The 19,802-nt window shown below is 52.9% G+C and overlaps 2 protein-coding genes across 5 annotated transcripts; one reads left to right on the plus strand and one right to left on the minus strand.

Annotated features, from left to right (window-relative positions):
• Positions 1 to 717: 717 nt before the first annotated feature.
• Positions 718 to 6,905, minus strand: CIAO1 (cytosolic iron-sulfur assembly component 1). Its single transcript, XM_060169424.1, has 7 exons — positions 6,637 to 6,905; positions 5,909 to 6,057; positions 5,634 to 5,745; positions 5,437 to 5,525; positions 4,993 to 5,194; positions 4,260 to 4,347; positions 718 to 3,366 (listed from the first exon to the last, which is right to left on the minus strand). The coding sequence occupies exons 1-7, from the start codon at positions 6,773 to 6,775 to the stop codon at positions 3,126 to 3,128; spliced, it is 1,020 nt and encodes a 339-aa protein (XP_060025407.1). The 5' UTR covers positions 6,776 to 6,905; the 3' UTR covers positions 718 to 3,125.
• A 197-nt stretch (positions 6,906 to 7,102) lies between these two features.
• On the plus strand, positions 7,103 to 19,704 carry TMEM127 (transmembrane protein 127). 4 transcript variants are annotated; one of them, XM_060169961.1, is made up of 4 exons: positions 7,103 to 7,239; positions 7,605 to 7,979; positions 16,147 to 16,311; positions 17,301 to 19,704. In XM_060169961.1, exons 2-4 carry the CDS (start codon positions 7,736 to 7,738, stop codon positions 17,606 to 17,608), a joined length of 717 nt encoding a protein of 238 aa, XP_060025944.1. In that variant the 5' UTR covers positions 7,103 to 7,239; positions 7,605 to 7,735; the 3' UTR covers positions 17,609 to 19,704. The 4 variants fall into 4 exon arrangements, with proteins under 4 accessions (XP_060025944.1, XP_060025943.1, XP_060025946.1 ...); XM_060169960.1 differs by having other exon boundaries at positions 7,662 to 7,979; XM_060169962.1 differs by having other exon boundaries at positions 7,115 to 7,239; positions 7,666 to 7,979.
• Positions 19,705 to 19,802: the final 98 nt, after the last annotated feature.

The following is a 19,802-nucleotide window of genomic DNA, read 5'->3' on the forward strand; positions in this document are numbered from 1 at the left end:
CGAGCCACAACTACTGAAGCCCATGCACCTAGAGCCTGTGCTCCGCAAGTAGAGAAGCCACCGCGATGAGAAGCCCGCGCGCCACAACAGAGAGTAGCTCCCAGTCGCCGCAACTAGAGAAAGCCCGCGCACAGCAACGAAGACCCAATGCAGCCAAAAAAAAAAAAGTTTCGTTTCTCCAACCTAAGGATTATTTTTTTCAGCCAGTGAACTTGCTCACAGTGAGCACTTCTAGAGGACGAGGCTGCTCTTCAGTTGGGCTGCCACCTGCACCATTTCAGTCAGCGCAGAGGGAACAGTGTTGGTAGCTTCTGTTCAGTCAGGCTTGTGCCCTTGGTTCCTTCCTCTGTATCTGCCCTACTGCAGGAACTAACTCTGAACTTTGCTGGAGAGATCAACAGGTTAGAACTTTCTCAAGACCAGCAGTGTCCCCTCCCATAATGAGGCAGCACCAACTGGGTGCTTAAACCGATTTTAAGATCCAGATCTACAAATGTTTTTCTCAAATTCTTGCCTTCTGGTTTTTTTAGGAATAAGTGTGCATAAAATTAGAAAATGATTCTGAAGGGTAATTTCCCTAGGTTAGCAGTTTTCAAATTTAGTCTTAGGACCCCTTTACACTACAAAAAATTAAGAGCCCCAAACAGCCTTTATTATCTGGGTTATAGCCATTGATGTTTATTTACTATAGTAAATGCATTTTAAAACAACAGTAACTTATGTTAACTTTTTATGAAAAACAACTTCCAAAACAAATCCAGGGAGAAGAGTGGCATTTTACATTTTTGCAGATCTCTTTCATGTCTGGCTTAATAGAAGACAGTTGGATTCTCATAGCTGCTTCGTTTTGTGTTGTGCTGACGTAAAGCTGAATTCACACAGATATGAAGTTGGAAAAAGGAGTTTTTAAATAGGTTTCTCAGGTAATTGAGTCTATGTGATGCTACGTCACCACTCCACAGGTGGCAGTTTCTTAAAGGCAATGTGGATCTGAAACCTTATCAATGAGCTTTTTATACTCTTACATTAAAACCCACTGGCCTTACACTTTTAATGAGTCTTACCCATGACTGATTTTATAACATCATGCATTAGGCATTTGGAAAATGCTCATTCAATGAATTATGCAAATCTTCCAAATGTCAATACATTTCATCATACAGATCACATTTGTTCATATCACCACCAGTCCCCTCAGAAAAGTCTAAGCATTGAGAACATGTCAAGCTCATGGCGGCAATGCAAGTTTTCAAAGATTCTAATTTTTGCTTGAAAGCTTTTATCATTGGCAACACTATCAGTTTCCCTTGAAGTGAAAGGCTCGTTCCGTTCGTTTTCCGGAAAATGTCTCCCAAATAGCCAAGTCTAAATACCATAATTTGCTCGTTCTTTCAAGTAGAAATGGTTATGCCATGAACAACACAGTTGTGTTGCACAACTGCTTTTCCTCAAGACAGCCACACCTCAGTGCGCAGCAGGAGTGCTCGTGTGTGCTTCCCGTCATTGCAGAACATGAGCTGTATGCTCAAGGGTCCAGATTTAATACAATTTATCTCTTATTAGTTCTGTTGAGGACATTTCTCAGGGAAGTTGGCAATTTTTTCACTGTGAGACCAAGGCATGGAGACACGACTGTAGTATTTGGTGCCATTGCCTTGCTTCCTGCCCAGGCACCAATTGCTGAAAAAATCTAGGCATTTCCAGTGACTGGCAGACCACATCTTGAGAACCACTGCTCTAGGTACTGCCCCAGCTGTCTTCAAAATCTAAGGTCATGATTTCTGTGGTGTAAAAAATCAAGTGAAGGCTGTGGGCTTGAAGACAGGCCTCAAGTCAAAACCCACTTGGAAGTGCCTGTCAGAGGATAACGTGAGACTAAAGCGCTGACTACCCGTGCCAGTGTTTCTCTACCATTTTTTCATCATCATTGCCTTAAGGGGCCTTAATCGGCATCTTTTTACTACTCACCCCCACTACGAAAATCTAATACAACAGACCGCAGCATATTTACATACTGTGGTCCTTTTGAGGGCCACAAATTACTGTCTCTAATATTTTTTTTGCCCCTCACCCAAGACCCAATTTTCATCCCCACTGAGAATGCATGCCCTGTGGCCACCAATAACTCTCCCTTCTAGGGGTCATGTCCTCCCCATTTATTTCTCAGCACTTCCCGGCTGTCATCACAGCACATAGCACAGAAGGTTAACGTTAAGGGTTTCGAAGGGAAAGCAGAGGTGTTTCTCACTCTAAACCAACCTACGTCAAAAAATTTCCTTCAGGCCTTCCCTGGTGGCGCAGTGATTAAGAATCCGCCGGCCAATGCAGCGGACACGGGTTCGAGCCCTGGTCCGGGAAGATCCCACATGCCATGGAGCAACTAAGCCCGTGTGCCACAACTACTGAGCCTGCGTATTAGAGCCCGCGAGCCACAACTACTGAGCCCGCGGGCCACAACTGAAGCCCGCGCGCCTAGAACCCGTGCTCCCCAACAAGAGAAGCCACTGCAATGAGAAATCTGCTCACCACAACAAAGAGTAGCCCCCCCGCTCGCCGCAACTAGAGAAAGCCCACCCGCAGCAACAAAGACCCAACACAGCCAAAAAAAAAAAAAAAAAAAAAATTTCCTTCAGTATTGACTGAATGTCTTAAATGCAAGGGTTTGCCCAGAAATCGAGAAGGCAGGACCTACTTCAGAAAAGGACTCACCATGGAATTCTTTTAGATTGTGAATGTCCTTACAAAACAGGACTTGGGACTCAGATGGATTATTTCTATAAAGCTTACAGTTTCAGAAAGGGCTGAGATATATCCCTCCTACGTATAGATATGATGATTATAAATAGTATACTCACCACCACCCCCAAATTTAACACTGGGCCCTAAAGCAAGCAAAATCTGGCTTAAGTACAATAGACTGATGTTCTGTAGCTCTTTACCAAGGACTCCGTGTCAAAGGAGGGGAAGGAGTGAGTGGTTCTGTGGCCTGCACTTCTACCCAAGTCTGCATGGAGGAGGGCCAAGTTAAAGGAAGGTCAGGGATGCTCCTCTGGGTCCTCTCAGGGGCTGGGAAAGTCTTATGACATTTTCTGGGGAACCATGATTCTGTCCAAAGTCAAGGTGGCTCAGAGGCCTTCAGACGGCTGGTATTTCCAGAAGGCCAACTCTCCATCATCACTGCAGGAGGCCAGGAGCCCCCGCTCCTTGGGATTCCAGGCCACACAGTTGACATCCTGGGAATGGGCCTGAGGCACGTGGGCCGTCACGGAGAAGGTGGGCTGCTGCAGATCTGAGCCGGGATCCTCCTCAAATACTCGGATGGCATCATCCCCACAGGCGGTAGCCAGGGCCCCTGTCAGCTGACACCTGGGATGAACATGTGCATCAGTGAGTAGGCAGGTGGCTCCTCCCTCCCCAACCTGGCAAATCAGGTAGGAGGGATGGGTTCTATAGTCCCCCTTGCCTGCTCCCGTCCCAAACTTCAGGCCTCAGCTGTAAGTGTCTTATCGAAGAGCCTCCCTAACAAATATGTAGCCACAAACATCACCCCAAGCTTCAAGGGCTGCCATCTAGGTTTTCCTCCAATACAATTAACCTAAAAAACTACATATAACTCTGAATTGCACTTTTCTCACTTGGAATAAGCAGTTTCCCTGTCATAAAGTATTCTTCGACCATTTTTTAAAAAGTGATACGATAGGCCACTGAGTTCTACCATACTTTTTCTTGAGTCCATATTTGCTATTCCCAAATGTTTGCCAATATAAATAAAACTTAGATGCACATCAGGTTTTTCCATTATTTAGGATTATTTCCAAGGGATAGATTTTCAGGGCCAGAACTGCCCTCTGATCGACTCTCCTATATGAATGGTGTCGTTTTTCTAGACTCCATAAGGGTAGAAACGGCCCTGTGGACTCATGGCTGGATTCTCCAGCCATGAATCCACAGTTTCAAGAATAAATATTTCTGGATGGTATGACGCTGTGTGACCCCCAAAGGCTGGAGCTGCCTTCATAGCCTGGAATCTTAACACAGGTGCAGGCCTGGGTCTAAGCCTGTCCCCGCTCCTGCGTACCCCAGACCGGCCAGCTCTGAGCCAGCATGGAGACAGTCTGGCCTGATCTGAAGACCTGAGGGTGGCTGCTCTCTATCCCCATGTATTCCCAAAGGTGAAAGGGAGCAGCACAGGCTTCTGACTTCTCTAAAATCTCTCCAATGGTTGGGGTGGCAGGGTGGAGGCGGTGGGGAGGTCTTACCAAGCGACATCGTAAATGGTCCTGGAGTGGAAGCCTGACAAGGTGCAGATACATTTCCAGCTAGGGTCAGAGCCGCTGCACGCCACCCCTGCATGACAGACTTCTCTTGAGCCTCAGGCATGTCCGTGTCCTGGGCATCTCAGGAGAGTATCTAACCCGCCCCAGAGGAGACCCTAATTTGCTGCGCCCCAGCCCACCCTCGGTCATGAGGCCTCATCTTCATTGCTCTGTCTCTGTCCTCACTGATCTGCCTTACACACTGCAGCCAGACTGGCATTTTTACAGCAGAATTCTGAGAAGCATATGTCCTGTTCCTCAAAACCCTTTTGCTGCCGACTACGTCTGATGGGTTAGCCTGCCTTTTAAGGCCGCCCACCAGCCAGCCCAACCCACCTTGTTTCTCTCCAAACCCTTTATGCTTATGCTCCATCGACACGAGTCACTGTTCCTGGCATAAGTCTAGGCTGTCTTTACCTTCAATGCCTTTGCTCGTGTCGTCTGCACCTAGAATTCTCTTCTCGTGTTAAAATCCTGCACACTCTCTCAAGTCCAGATGAAATGGCCCCCCTTCCTCAGACGCTCCCGACTCTTTCGGCACAGTACCTGGAGGCCTCTGGTGGCACACCTGCCTTTCTACCCCCGTTTCCTGGGACTCCTCTATGTGTCTCAGCCCCTCAGTAGACTAAGCCTCGTGAGAGATGGGTCTTCCTTAGCTCCTGGGCTGGGCCCTCACCTTGCTCATTGCCCGGTAGATACTGGTGCCAGATGCGCACAGTACGGTCATCACTGCAAGAGGCCAGGCGCTGGCCACTGGGGTCAAAGGCCAAGCTCCACACGGTGGATTCGTGGCCTTCGAGGGTGGCACAGCATACCCAGTCATCCTCTTCCTCCCGGTAGAGCTTCACTGTGTCGTCATAGCTGGCAGAGGCTAACAGCTGTGGGAGAGGCCAGGGAAAACACAGCACGTGTCTGTAGGGCCCAAGAAGTGTCTGTGGTTCCAACATTTCTCCCTCCCAGGACAGGAGAGTCCCAGGGATCTGCTTTTATAAAGGGATTGATGTGTCTGGGTCACAGATCGAGATCCCTGGAAAAGCCAGGTTGAGGCAGAAGACCAGAAGAAGGCTGGATACAACCCTCCACATCAGAATTCCTTCCCACCAAGATATCTGACTCTTACCTCCTGGCTCGGGTGCCAAACCACATGCTTGACATCCTGTGTGTGAGAGTTGAGGACACTAACACATTCATACTCGTCTTCTTCATCAACTGTGCAAGAGAAAAGAAAGGAGACCTTGAGCTGACCGACCCTGTCAGGGACACAGGGGGAGATCTGGTGGCAGATTCCCAACTGCATCTGGAGGGACCTGGACTCACCTTCCCAGACCCACACACTCTTATCTCGGCTGCAGGTGGCAAGGAGGTTGCCAGATGGGGCCCAGGCTACTGACTTGACCTCATTTTCATGGCCCTCCAGAGTGGTTACACACTGTGAACCGGGAAGAGGGACAAGAATCAGCAGCAGCTAAGACCCCTGCGGTCCTTCTCATGGGCACAGCCCCACTGGCCCAGGCTGGCTCATGTTCCTCAACCAGCCCTGGCTGGGGGGGCAGGGAACAGGCAACAATCCTGGTCCCATCCAGCCCGGTTACCTCAAAGTCATCATTCTTCTTCTTCCAAATGCAAGTGGTAGCATCAAAGCTGGCAGAGGCCAGGTAATTCCCACAGGGAGACCAGGCCACCTTCCGCACGGTGCGCTGGTGGCCTTCACAAAGGACAGATTTGCAGATCCAGCTGTCACCTAAAAGCAGAGGACAGGCCAGGCTCTGGAGCTGGGTGCACGAGAAAGTGCTGAAGCACTATCAGTGCCATTGGGTAATGGGGACCAGTATTGGAGCCAAGCTGGGGGGCAAAGCTCAGTGGGTGTGTTTAATAACATGCTTTCAGAAACTCAGTATATTAATTGACTCCACTTCCTCTGGAAGTATCCTTCTAAGTCAAATGGAAGGAGTCACCCTCCCAATTTAAAACTGTCAATAGCGCCCAAACGCCCTTGGGATAAAATTTAAACTTCACCATCTATAGCAAATTACTCTGCAGGCTACTTTCCTTCTTCTCTCTGCATTTTCCTACCTCAGCAACTATCACAATTCCCTCAACAGTTTCAGCCTATTGACATTTTAGCTTCTAGTATTTGTCGACTCCTTTGCCAGAAAAACCTTTCTCAGAGTGGCTAAGGAGGCCCCTCCACCCTCTCCCTTGGCCTGCGACCCCCGTCCAGGGTATGCCTGCCCCGCAGGCTGCGCACTCCCCGAGCCTGGCACCCACACCAAGCGCACGTAGACCCCTCGGCGGCAGCGGTCGCGCAGCCGGGCCTTACCCTCCCTGCCCCAGATGCGGACACTCCGGTCGCCCCCACACGAGGCCAGCAAGGTTCCCGCGGGGTTCCAGGCCAGGAACCAGCAGCGGGAGTCCGGGTGCGCCAGGATACGGCCAAGCAGCACCAGCGAGTCCTTCATGGCTGCCCGGCTCAGGAGAAGGCAGAGGTGAGCAGAGCCAGCCGCGCCGACTGCGGATCCCACCAGGCAAATCCTCTTCCTCCTGAGGGCCGGGGTCCTCCTTGGAACTAAAGCACCCGCGGCTTCTGCCGTGCTGCCCTCTGGGAGTTGTAGTCGGCCTTTCACTCCCCCCTCCCCCACAGCCCCCCACCCCCATCGGAAAGCATCACAGGACTGCCTGAAACTACAAGTCCCGTGAGGCCTTGCGCAGGGAGCCGGCGACGCGCCCGGGCTGTGTCGCGCGCGGGGGACGGGGCGGGGAGCCGGAGGAGGCGGGGGCAGAGGTGGAGGAAGCCGGAAGTGGATCGGGCCCGGGTTGGTTCGGGCGTTGCGGGTTTGTGGCCTGGGATCGCTCGGACCGTGGCAGCTGAGGAGCCCGTGACGGGACGGAGCGACGCCATCCCGGCACTGAGGCCTGCTGACCGGTGAGGATCAGGAGTCGGTGAGGGGTGGGTCCTCTCTGGACACAGGTCGCACCCCAGATCGCTGTTCCCAGATCCTGGGTCCCCGATCCCTGCGGCCCAGCCTGGTCCTCCGCCCCTCGGCACCCTCTGGCCAAGACTCCTAGGCCGGGTCTCTCTTCCACCACTAACAGATAACTCCGCCCCAGCCCCTCTCCCCACTCTGCTCTGCCAAGATCCAGCGGGCCCCCAGCCCTCTCCGGGTCATCATCCTGCACCTCCGCAGCCCCACTCCAGGGACCCTGTCCCCGCCCCCCGAACCTCTGCAGCTCTCCTGTCTCTGCTCTGCCCTCGGTCCCACCCCCATCCTCCGGTGTCGGCCCTGACAGCCTTGCGCCAGCCTCACCTCTGCGAACCCAGCGCGTTGCTCTCCTCCCCCCGGACAGGCAGGCTCTGTGCGCTCGGCGGAGGTCGGCGGCGACCAGCAGCGACCGCGGAGCGACGGCGGGCGGCCCCGGGCATGTACGCCCCCGGAGGCGCAGGGCTGCCTGGCGGGCGCCGGCGGAGGAACCCGGGAGGCAGCGCTCTGCCCAAGCAGCCGGAGCGTAGCCTGGCCTCGGCCCTGCCGGGTGCCCTGTCCATCACCGCGCTGTGCACTGCCCTCGCCGAGCCTGCCTGGCTGCACATCCACGGTGGCACCTGTTCCCGCCAGGAGCTGGGGGTCTCCGACGTGCTGGGCTCCGTGCACCCGGACCTGCTGAAAGGTGAGGGCGCTGCGCGCCGGCCCTCTTCTTTCTGGACGACAGGGCCTCCTCGGTAGGGTGCCGGCTGGAGCTGAGATAGCCTGGGGCAGGCACTTGGTTGAAGCAAACAGCCCCATTCCTGCCTGGTGTTCATGCCCACCAGGTGGCTCTGTTTGGGGTCCAGCCCCTCATTAATTCTGATGTTATTCAGCCAAGCACCCACTCCTCAACGCCATGCTAATCTGGACTGCTATTTTAGGCGTCTGCCGGGCGAAGGGCGCCGTATATGGAGAGAAGATAAGGGTGCTAGGCATCACAATCAGCTGTCTCCTTCTGAGGAGCCTCTGGGATACAGGAAGGTTTCTTTGGGACAGCCTGATTGATGGAGAAAAAGGAACTTTTAAATATGGCTAGAGTTTAAAAGATGTTTTTGAGTTGTACAGTAATTTGATTGTTGTTAGAGACAAAGGGAGTCTATGGTGTTTTCAATAACCAGAAGTCAGTTCCATTGCCACCCTCAGTAAAACAATAGGAATTTGGTTCTTGGAACCCTCACAAGTGTGCCCGAATGAGGTAAGTTTGCTTTGTTCGTCATCCTGCTTCTCAGCCAGGGAGGCAGAGGAAAGGGGAAAGGGACCGTGGTCTTTACTGGACCCAGGGGAGGCCTGTAGCTCATCCTGCCCACCCTGTCTGTAGTAATGAAGGGTAAAGGCTGTGTGGTGTGGGGGTCAGGATGGCACTGCCTGGCTTTTACAGAGAAAATGGTCAGTGGATTCCAAACAGCCCTTAGTAACAGCGGAGTTCATTACCCGCAAGGCCTTTTGAACCATTCGTGAATGCTTTCTCCCTGTGCCACTCCCTGGCTGTAGTTCATTCCAGATGTTTACTGCCCCATGTATCAGAAGCCCGTCCTGTTAGATATCTTCACGTTGCCTTTTTACGGATTCAGGCTCTGGGATTTGGTGAAAAGGTCAAGTTTTCCTTTGGAGAACTTGGATCATATATACCACTTATGCAGGTTGTGGCTGAAAAGCCGTATCCTTGTGGCCTAATCTTGTCTTTCGCTGAGAGTTCTTTTGCTGTTTTGCATTTCTCTTGAGTCTTTGAAGCTTTAGGATGATTTTGTAGAGAGCAGGTTGGGGGCTTCTGGTTTGTTTCTAGATTTCACCTTGATGATAGCTTTCTCTGCGTTGGCTCATTACGAGCAAAGTTATCCACACGATGGAGGCCGTGTGACGTGCAGCTTTTTCTGTGGCGTGTAGCTGGTGACAGAAAGCCCATCAAGCTTGAGTTGAATGGTTTTTCCCTTAGCGTGTTCCCCTGTACTTGCCTTTTTTTGAGGACCAGCTGCCACCTTTCCACCGCTTCACCCAGACCGTGGCAGTTGATCGATCCCCTGATGGTCAGTGTTTCAAGGGCTTGGTGTCATTTCCAAACTGGGAGAGAGTTCACGATGCTTCTCCATTTCATTTCATTCCTAGGGAGGCTCTTAAAATTCATGCCATGAGGGGAGGGGCCGTCTGATCCTGTGTCCTCATTCCAAAGGTCCAGGAAACTGGTGTCTCAGAGAGGTGAAGTGATCTCTCCAGGGCCACACAGCTGGGAGTGGCATAGCTGAGTGTACCTCACCGTTGACTCCAGTTTAAAGTGACGCTGTCTCGTTTATGTTTTTTAACCTTTGCTTTACTTCAGCTGTCATAAGGAATGATCTCACGATCGTTCAGTCCACTCTGGCGTGCATCCTTGTCAAAGCCATGTCAAAAGTAAGAATAAATTCTTGGTGCAGTTCTCCTTTGTTTACACATATATTTACCTCTTCTGAGAAATTATCCAAGCCAGGTTTTGTGTTTTCTAAAGCACGTTGCCTTCACCTTTACATTATGCCTGCTCGTGTGTTTAGGGATCTTAACCCATGAATAGTTTCGGCCTGGTTTTCCTTGGTCATCTTCTTGGCCATTACAAGCTGGGAACACTTGGTGTCCATTAATAAAGGAGTTGACAGTGCTACCTCATGAGCTACCACAGAAGAAGGCGAGGAATCCAAAGGTCCCTGTTTCTCTTCTTCTTCTTTGTACCAGTTGGCTTTTCGGTGCCCAGTGGGCCTTCAGATGTACGCTATTCTGTGGGATTGTACTGAGCCTCAGGGCCTGGCAGATACCCTAGCATGGAAGCCTGGGATATTCCCCATCTCAGGAGGGAGCAGAGCTATGGGGTACAGATCCGGTGCCTGTAGATGCTTCCAGAGGGAGAACAGACTCTGCCAGGTCTCTGCAGGCGACAGGGAGCGGCCAGGGCCAGCAGGCTTTAGGACGGTGTCTTCCCATTTCTTGGCCCCCTGCCTGAGTGCCAGGCATTGTGTAAACCCACTTCACGCCTGGCTGTAGTGTCTCCTAAACAACATCTTTATTTGGTAGGGACTGTCATCACCCCACCCCCCGCCCCAACACACACACACACGTCTCGGGCTCAGGGAGGTCAGGTCACTTGCTCAGGGACACACAGCTGATCTGAGTGGTGTGGACTCCACTCTCACCACTGTACCTTAGCGCACACTGAGCTTCTTTCTCCTTCCATCAGAGCTGTCCCAGGCCTCTTATTTCCCCATTCTAGCTGAGTTTTCATCACAAGCCTAGGCAAAGCTGCGCCTTTTTATTCCTCATCACCTTACGTTGGTGAGCTGAGGCAAAGCCACTCATCCTCCTGCTGTCATTCCCAGAGCCCTTGAAGGCTTTAACAAATGCCGTTGGCTTAAAAGATCCACCAGAACTCTGCCACTCCCCTGCTCCTCACAAAGCTCTTCTTCAGTCTGGGCCCGGGGTGTGGGCAGAGATGTGCCCAGACCGATAGTGGCCCCCAGCAGGGGAGCCCAGAGAATCACTCCTTCTGAGCCCCAGTCCCTCTCTGCCTCTCAAGCGTGCCCAGCAAAGGGCAGCAGGGACCACAGCCTCAGGAAGCATCTCTGGAGAATGAGGGAGTTTAGAATGTGAAGTCAGGGGAATCACGGTTGACAGCAAGCCACAGGAAGATCAAGGGCCTTCCAGGAAGGGCCGGAGTGTCTGAGGGGTGGTGACCGATGCAGCTGGCATTTCCCAATCCTGTGGGGCCTGTCCTCAGAGGCAGCTGGGCTAGGACCATTGGTATCTGTGGGATGACCCAGCCAGGCACTGGAGGGCCCTCTTCGAGTCTTGTGTCAGAAGCCTTGGTTGGAAAAAAAAGTCACACCGGGCAGTGGCTGCGCAGGTGGGTGCTGGAAGGACTGGGGCCCCCGGGGACGTGCCTCTGACTCAGGGACTCCAGTGAGGGGGGAAATAGGAGACGGGACAGAAGGGAACTGGCCAGAAGCCACTTGAAGCGTCCTGCCTGCAGCCTCTTTGGGTCAGGAGAGGTGAGAGCCATGGGCAGGTAGACAGGAAGAGCCAGGGCCTTCAAAACAAATCCAGCCCAGTGACTTACCAATGACCTTGGGCAAAGTCAGCTCCTTGGGATCCTGTTACACAGCAGCTGCCCTCTTCCCCAGTGACTGGAGGGAACAGTCAAGCAATAGTTACCAAAATAAACAGGCCACACAGCACAACTGGGGGGTAGGATGTATTCTGTCTTACTGGAGTGTAGTGGGTGCACCACTGTTTTGTTTTTTTTAAACAATTTTTGTTTGTTTATTTGTTTGTGCCACACGGCTTGTGGGATCCTAGTTCCCCGACCAGGGATCAAACCTGGGCCCCCAGCAGTGCAGCACAGAGTCCTAACCACTGGACCACCAGGGAGTTCCCTGCACCACTGGTTTGAGTTTAAAATTAGGACCCTGCTCCATGTGCCATTTCTCTCCACAAATAAAGTAACAGACACGTAACATCTGAGGATTTTGCTTCTCTTTGGCAGCCCTCTCAATGGAGCAGATATTCATTGCCCTCCCTGCCATACTGATGTCTGACAGGGAGGAAAGAAAGGGACATTGAGATCCCGACCCCAGGAGAGTCTGAGCTGGGTTCTGAGCGTGTCAGGGATAACGCTGCCTGTCTTCCCTGTGTGCTCTGAGACCGCTGAGGGATGTAGGGCAGGCTCCTGGGGTATCTCTTAGCATCACTCCAAGGAAAGTCCCCACTTGGCTTCCCCGCTGAGCCTGAAGGTTTGCTCAGAGCTTTGGAGTAGAGAAAGGCAGAAGGCGTCACGTAGAAACAAAACCTGTTTGAATTGTGGGTCCAAAGCCCCTTCTCTGTACTGCATCATCACCCTGGTGGCACAGGTCCTCAGTCTGGCATTAGTGGGCTCCTCCTTTGGCCCACACTGGCTGACGTGTGTGGACAGGGCAGTCTCGGTGTAAGGAGGAAAGGCACGCCAGAGAAGAGACACTGCTGTGGCCGCCCAGCGCAGAGGGAGTGGGGCGGCTCATCCCCAACACTTTGTGCTTTGACCCTCCCCACGCACCCCTGTGCAGGCGGGGCAGGTGTTATAGCTTCCCTTTGACAGGGTGAGCGCAGAGGCCAAGGGCATTCAGTGACTTGCTCAAGGTGACATACAATCTGTGGGAGGGCTAGGATTGGGTGCCAAGTCCAGTGACTTCTGCTTTTCAGAGCCAGACTCTGAGGACTGCAGAAGCTTAGACCACACCCAGCAGGTTTTGCCCAGTAATTCCCAGTATGAGCTCCTTTCAAACCTTTTAAGGTTTGCTTAACGACCCAAACCTTTTCTGCCTAGAAGAGGTTTCATGCTTCCAGCTGTTCCCTTAGTGAGCTCAGCGGCTGCTGGCACTGGCAATGGCTCTGCCAGCCTTCATAGCCACTTTTGACCTTTCATTCAAATACAGCTCTTTAGGATTTGATTGATTAGCTCCAGCGAGGAAGAATTAAAACGGCTAACTCTGGTGCTAACGGCTAACTCACGATGCAAGGGAGCCTGACCCGGATTTGGAGTCTAGCTCTGTGCCGTGTGACCTGCAGGAAGTCACTTAACCTCCTGGAGCCTCCAATTCCTCATCTGAACCATGTGATGAATCCCCCAGAGTGGAGTGAGGCTTAACTAAGATGACATTTGCCCCATCTGCGTGCACAAGCAGGAATACCTGGAGGGGCACACAAAAAGCTACCAACAATGTTTGTCTCTTGGGAGGGGCAGCTGGACATCTGTGCAAGTCCTCCTTATTCCTAAGATAAGTGTATTCTGAAACATAAGACACGTAGAAGTGTATCCAGCAGATGTACGTTTTAAAGGATGATAATCAAATGAACATCCTATACTCACTTATGCAGCCAAAGATAGTATCATTGAAGCCCTGTGTGTTACATTTTTCAGTTAAAACTAGTTGCTAAATTAAAACGGAGTTGAGGGCTTCCCTGGTGGTGCAGTGGTTAAGAATCCGCCTGCCAACGCAGGGGGCACGGGTTCGAGCCCTGGCCCGGGAAGATTCCACATGCCATGGAGCAACTAATGCCCGCGTGCCACAACTACTGAGCCTGTGCTCTAGAGCCCGTGAGCCACAAATACTGAGCCCACGTGCCACAACTACTGAGGCCCGCGCACCTAGAGCCTGTGCTCCGCAACAAGAGAAGCCACCGCAATGAGAAGCCCAAGCACCGCAACAAAGAGTAGCCCCCGCTCTCAGCAACTAGAGAAAACCCGCATGCAGCAGCGAAGACCCAATGCAGCCAAAAATTAAATAAATGAATAAATTAATTAATTAAAAATAAACAACACTGAGTTGACTTTACTACAATTAAAGCATCACTCAGAGGTCCTGGTCACGTTGAGTAATGCTGGAGGAATCTGAACACGGCCTGCTGCAGAGCGGAGTGTGTGATGTAAGCCCCTATACCCTGCCACTCGCAGGTTATTCTTGGAAGCACTAGAAGAACACTTTCGTCCTGCCCCATCCCTGCCACGTGCCACGTGGACCCCAGAAGAACTGTCTCAGAGAGCTTTCAGCAATATTCAGAATGCAGCCAGGAAACAGCCCCCGTCTCCAGGAGCTTTGGTTTCAGAGAGGCCCTGTGGGTTTCTAGACCCCTTCAGGCCCGCAGGGCCGGATTAAATGGAGGCTGGACCTGGTTGCTGGCAGAGCTAACGCACAGGCAAGCCTGCTAGCAGCAGGCGATCCCTCAGGCTGGATGATTGGGCCCCAAAACAGATGGTTAGCTGACGAGAGAGTGACAGGTAGCTCTGAAGCCAGATCAAGGCGTATGAGTCATGTGTGGGCCCAGGCAACATCTGCCTGGTGAATTCTGAGCCTGAGGAGGTAGGGAGTGCACGCTGTCACAAAGGCCCGGGGCCTCTGCATATCTGGTCTGGTTTTTCCGCGTGGGAGGCTGCGCCCTCTGTCCAGGACCCCACGACGCCGATCAACGTCGGCTGGTTTGAGGCTGCTTTGTTGATCTCAGGTGCCCTCCCCAGGTTTTCGGACTCTTCTTCATCAGTTCACCTCCCTCTAGGTCCAGGAGCAGTGTCTCTTGGGGTGTAAGGCTTAGGCCCCCTGCGCTGCTGGTAAAAATCCAGATTCCTAGGCCCTGCTCCAGACCAAGAGCTCAGAATCTCTGGAGCTTGGGAACATGCTCTCAACCAGCACCCTGGGGATTCTCCTGTGCACGAGAGAGTGATAACCACCGTCCAACAGCCTCTCAGCCTGAGATCAAAACTCAGGAAAGCCCAGCAGGCCAGGCTCCTGAGGAGAACTTTCAGCCAATAAAGCTTGTGGTTCCCCACCTCCAAAAAAAAAAAAAAACTCGGGAAAGGAGCCTACAGTGTAAGTCTTGCCAGCCCTTTTCAAATTTTCCCAAATCACTTGGTGACCCATGGCCTAAATAAAAGAAGAACTTGCCAGTGGCTGAATAGAGGAAGTTAAGGCCCATTTCCTACTTTTTATCAAAGCTTAAAATGGTATCTTTTTGGACCAGCCTTTATTCTGTCTGTGTGTTTCTAGAACTGTGGCAGTTTGCGTAGATATCAAAGGGAGCTGACAGTGTGGTCTAGATGGAATAAAAAAAAGAAAAAAGAAAAAAGGAAAGAATGGTATTAAAGTCCTAGAGGGAAATGTAGGTTGCTTGATGGGGTCTGGTGTGTAGCTGTCCTCCTGGTATCGTTCACTATGACCCTGGGGGCTCTTTACTCTTTGAATGTTGGGTCTCCTGTTTTAGTATCTTCCTTTTTCTTGGATCATTCCCTCATTCTGGTAGAGCGAGCACCCCCCAATGGCTTTGCCCTCATTTTAGAAGGTATTTGGGGCTGTCAGTTTCTGAGCCTTTCAGGCTTTTGTGGTGTAAACCTAGCTGCTTCTTACCTTTTCCCATTTCCGGCTTATACTTCAGTTTATCTATTCTCTCAAGTCAGTTCTAGTTCTGAGTCCCGTTACTTCCCAGTTTCCAGAATTTTGTTTTGCCCTTCTTCTCTTTGTGTGGGTTTATGTCTTAATTTTTTTTCTTTTGTTTTAGTAGGGTTCGGGAGGGAGCAAAGATAAATGTGGAGGTCCAGTCTACCAGCTTTCCCCATCTATTTAGTCCTCTCTTGTCATTACAAGGTTCTCTAAACTGCTTCAGCTTCTTTTTGAACAAAAGGGCTGTGAGTGAGTGACTGGATAGAGCATGGACTTGAATGGGCCTCTGGCCTTCGTCCCTTTGGCTTTTCCTGCCAGCCCAAAGCATGCTTTAGCAGAATGGGTTAACATGTCTGATTAATTGTCAGGATCCTTAAAAATGGTTAGGAGAGCGTGGCAAGTACAGTTAACCCTTGAACGACAATGGGGTTAGGGATGCTGACCCTCCCAGCAGTTGAAAATCTGTGTATAATTTGTGTAATTTATAGTTGGCCCTCCGGATCCGTGGTTCCACGTTGCAGATTTAACCAACCCCGATCGTGTAGTACCGTAGTGTTTACTACTGAAAAAGAAGTCCACACATAAGTGGGCCCTCACCGTTCAAACCCATGCTGTTCAAGGGTCAACCGCACACTGAAGTGGAGCCCTGCACTTGGACTAGTCTTGTTGGAAAGGGAGGAAGGACTCGAGGCACACGGGAGCAGTGACCCAGGGGTCCTGTCTTCGAATAGGGAGGCTCCTCCACCCCCTCTGCAGCCCCACTGGGAGCGGGAGCTGAGACCACGCCCCCCTCCAGTCCTCCCCTGGCTCGCCGGCCTGTGGTGGAGGGGGGGCTTCCTGCCCCAGGGTGCTGCCCGGGAGCCTGAGGATCTGCTCCTCCCCCTACAGATTTCTGCATGAATCCCCAGACAGTCCTGCTCCTGCGGGTCATCGCCGCCTTCTGCTTCCTGGGCATCCTGTGTAGTCTCTCCGCCTTCCTTCTGGATGTCTTCGGGCCCAAGCATCCAGCCCTGAAGATCACCCGTCGCTATGCCTTCGCCCACATCCTCACAGGTAAGCTCGGGCTACTCCCAGTCGGGGAGGAACTGCCACAGGGTAGGGGCGGCATCCTGTCTGGAGCTGCAGGTGGGGGCGAAGGGGTGTCGTGAGCAGACCCTGTTCCCGACGCTCATTTCAGCTCTAGCCTTTTGCAGAGCGCTGGCGTTATTTGCATGTATGCCCGCCAGGACCACAGACCCACTCGGCTGAGCTGTAGGGAGGGAATATTGTTAGGATTGACATCATGGCTCTCTAAGAACAGGATTTGAAGCTCAGCCAGGCTCATGGGGCCTGGAAGGAGCAAGGGAGGAACTATGTCTCCCTGTGTCTCCCTGGAGTACATGGTCTCAGATTCTCCCCCCCCCCCCCGCCGCTTCCCTGCAGGCCAGGCTTCTCTGCTGATACGAGGCTTCTCTCCTCCCTTGTGATGGGGCTGCTGTGTTGATTTGACCTAGGGTATCAGCGACTTCAGCTCCCAAACTGCACGACCTTGTCTATTCCTCTCGAAGCACCCAATGACTTCTAGCGGCCCTAGTATCCCAATTTCAAATTCTTTTTTTTTTTTTAATATTTATTTATTTGGCTGCACCGGGTCCTAGTTGTGGCACGTGGGATCTTCATTGCCACAGGCAGGATCTTTAGTTCTGGCATGTGGAATCTTTAGTTGCGGCATGCGGGATCTTTAGTTGTGGCACACGGGATCTAGTTCCCTGACCAGGGATCGAACCCGGGCCCCCTGCATTGGGAGTGCAGAGTCTTGACCTCTGGACCACCAGGGAAGTCCCCAATTCCAAATTCTTAAGACAGAGAGAATCTAGTTGGCCCGGGTAGGGTCAGGCCTCTGTCTCCTGCCTCAGCCGCAAGAGCTCCCCCTTGCAGTGTCTGGGGCCAGGCAGGTTCTCTGAAAATGGGGTTTGGGTAGAGAGACTGCAGTTGATTCCTCAAGCATCCCGGCTGCGGGGTGCCTGCTAACCCCCTTTCTCTGCTGTCCCTCTGTCCCCCAGTCCTGCAGTGTGCCACCGTCATCGGTTTTTCTTACTGGGCTTCCGAACTCATCCTGGCCCAGCAGCAGCAACATAAGAAGTACCACGGCTCCCAGGTTTATGTCACCTTCGCTGTTAGCTTCTACCTGGTGGCAGGCGCGGGCGGGGCCTCAATCCTGGCCACGGCAGCCAACCTCCTGCGCCACTACCCCACGGAGGAAGAGGAGCAGGCGCTGGAGCTGCTCTCGGAGATGGAGGAGAACGAGCCTTACCCGGCAGAGTACGAGGTCATCAACCAGTTCCAGCCGCCCCCGGCCTACACGCCCTAGTGCCAGCCGTGGGCCCTCCTCCTTGGCAGCCCTCCCCGCTCTGCAGCGCCCTCCACACCCAGAGGTGCTCCTTTCCCCAGCGGGCCTCACCGGGAGGATCCTGACCGTCTTCACCAACCTTCCCCGGGAGAGACTCTGCCTTTAGCGTTTGTTCATGGATCCCCGCTCTCAAAACCTGGGGTTCACTGGTTTTAGATAATGGCACTGTTTCCCTTCTTTCCACCCCCCTCTCGTTCCACAGTCACTCGTCATTACCAACCAGGGATGGTCGTACACGTTTTCCCCCTTCGTGGGCCCTATCTCTGAGACTGAGACTTTCCTTGGGGAGCTGTTGACAGTGGACGGTCCCCGCTAGAAGAGGCGTCCACGGGGCCCAAGGGAAAGGGGACCGTGCCCTGCGGGCTCGCCTCATAGCTGTCCACGTGTGCCCCACAGCGTAGCTCTGGGCTGAGTCCTGCCCCTGCCCCTTCTGGGAGTGCCCAGTACCGGGCTGCCCGCTCTGTGGAATTCTCTGCACTTTAGCCTTTGGACTGCCTGTCACGTGTGTTCTGGTTCTGCAGGGAGAAGGGGTGGCTGCTGGGAAGCAGAGCACGTGCTCTCCCTGACCCGTCCCTGCCTGGTGGCCGGCGCCCTGGCGTGAGCCTGAGGCCCCCCGGAAAGGATCAGTGTGAAGGGGGCCAAATCTCCCCAGCCCTGTCACCTTTTAAAATGTGAGTGGTTTTAAAAGGGAAAAACAAAACTGAGCAACAACACCAATACTCTCTTTTTAAACTAGCGACAAGACTGTCATCGTCGTCCTTCAGCTATTTATCCCGTCCCTTCTGGCCCTGCCATGTTTGGGGCCCGCAGACCCCTCCAGCCCCTGGTAGTTCCTCCCCGAATCCCTCCTGGCAGAATGCAGCCCTCCTCCCTTGCCCCCTCCTCCCAGTGACCACGGCTCCCTGCGGCTTTCCTGTGGAACCCAGAGCCACATCAGCCTGGCTGGCTGGCCAGCGTGGTGCTCCTCAGGACCGCGGCACTGAGGCGTAACCTGGCCTCCGTGCAGGAACAGGGGCTGCAGCAGGCCAGGGAGCCCGCCGCTCTCCACGTAGGAACTGTGACCAGGGGGGCCCTGCTGCATGAGGTATCAGAACCCCCTGTCAGGCGAGCTGCCTGTGCCCTTCAGGCTCAGTGTGTCCCCTAGACTGTGAGCTGAATGTACGGTCCACAGGGACCCTTCTTGAATGTACTCTGGTCTCACAGTGTGCTGCCGGCTCTTTCTTGCCCGGCCATCTCTCTGGCCGTTCTGTTGGCCACACGTGGCTCTGGATCGGCTGAATTTTCTGCCCTGAGATATGGGACGTAAAGTGGGAGAAACCGGAGAGACCTACGGTGTGGATCCAAATGGCCAAGCTTCTTTGGAATCGGTGTCCAGTGTTGAGCCGAAAAGCAGATGGATCCCCGTGTCCTTCACAGGCGATAGACAGAGTAAGACTGGAGCACGGACACCATTGTTGACCTGTGGCTAGACGGGGACCGTCACGTCCCTTGTCCTTCTCTGGCCAGACTGCCTGAGGATGTCTGGACAGACGCCTGTTTCGGTGGTGAAGGCCATGTCTGCGCCTGAGTGAGCGGCCACGTGGGGTTCACTGCGATGCCAAAGTGTGTCCCATGGTGACTCTCACACTCTTCTAGACTCTTCTCTCAGGCAAGAAAGACTGCCGTGTGATACCTGAGCACAAAGCCGAGGAGCTAAATTAAGTCTTGACTTGCTGTAGCGTCTGAGTTTGGCAGATTTCCAGGGTGCAGCCAGCTCTCTCTGACCCTGGGGTTCTGAGCAGGCGGACCAGGAGACCGGGCACCGAACACGCATGCCAAAGTGACCGGTCGTCTCATGAGGACCCAGACATGACCCCGTGGACCGTTCCCCGTGGTTCGGAACCCACTTTTTATTAGCTACCCACGCCTCTGGGCTTTCTTTCTCTTTTCCCGTGCCCTCCTGACACTGATAGTTTGTCATATAAACTCCCTTGGTTGTGTTCCTTTTATTTTCTAGAAAAAAAAAATTAAAAGCAAAACAAAACAAAAAAACCCGAAACCACAAATAAGAATGTAAATGCCAATGGCTCCCTGTCCTTTTTCTGTCGCAGCTTCCCTGAGTTGGTTTGTTCCCTTCCTCTTAGAGAGGCAGGAGAAATTGAGGAAGTGTGAACGT

Source organism: Lagenorhynchus albirostris, chromosome 13 (assembly GCF_949774975.1).
Source record: "Lagenorhynchus albirostris chromosome 13, mLagAlb1.1, whole genome shotgun sequence".
NCBI lineage: Eukaryota > Metazoa > Chordata > Mammalia > Artiodactyla > Delphinidae > Lagenorhynchus > Lagenorhynchus albirostris.

Excerpts from the sequence above, each read along its gene's own strand:
- TMEM127 (XM_060169961.1), top strand. The coding sequence starts at position 7,736 with ATGTACGCCCCCGGAGGCGCAGGGCTGCCTGGCGGGCGCCGGCGGAGG. Across the intron at positions 7,980-16,146 it reads GCACCCGGACCTGCTGAAAG|ATTTCTGCATGAATCCCCAG; the intron begins GTGAGGGCGCTG and ends CTCCCCCTACAG. Across the intron at positions 16,312-17,300 it reads CTTCGCCCACATCCTCACAG|TCCTGCAGTGTGCCACCGTC; the intron begins GTAAGCTCGGGC and ends TCTGTCCCCCAG.
- CIAO1 (XM_060169424.1), bottom strand. The coding sequence starts at position 6,775 with ATGAAGGACTCGCTGGTGCTGCTTGGCCGTATCCTGGCGCACCCGGAC. Across the intron at positions 6,058-6,636 it reads CCGCATCTGGGGCAGGGAGG|GTGACAGCTGGATCTGCAAA; the intron begins GTAAGGCCCGGC and ends CTCTGCTTTTAG. Across the intron at positions 5,526-5,633 it reads GAGTGTGTGGGTCTGGGAAG|TTGATGAAGAAGACGAGTAT; the intron begins GTGAGTCCAGGT and ends TCTCTTGCACAG.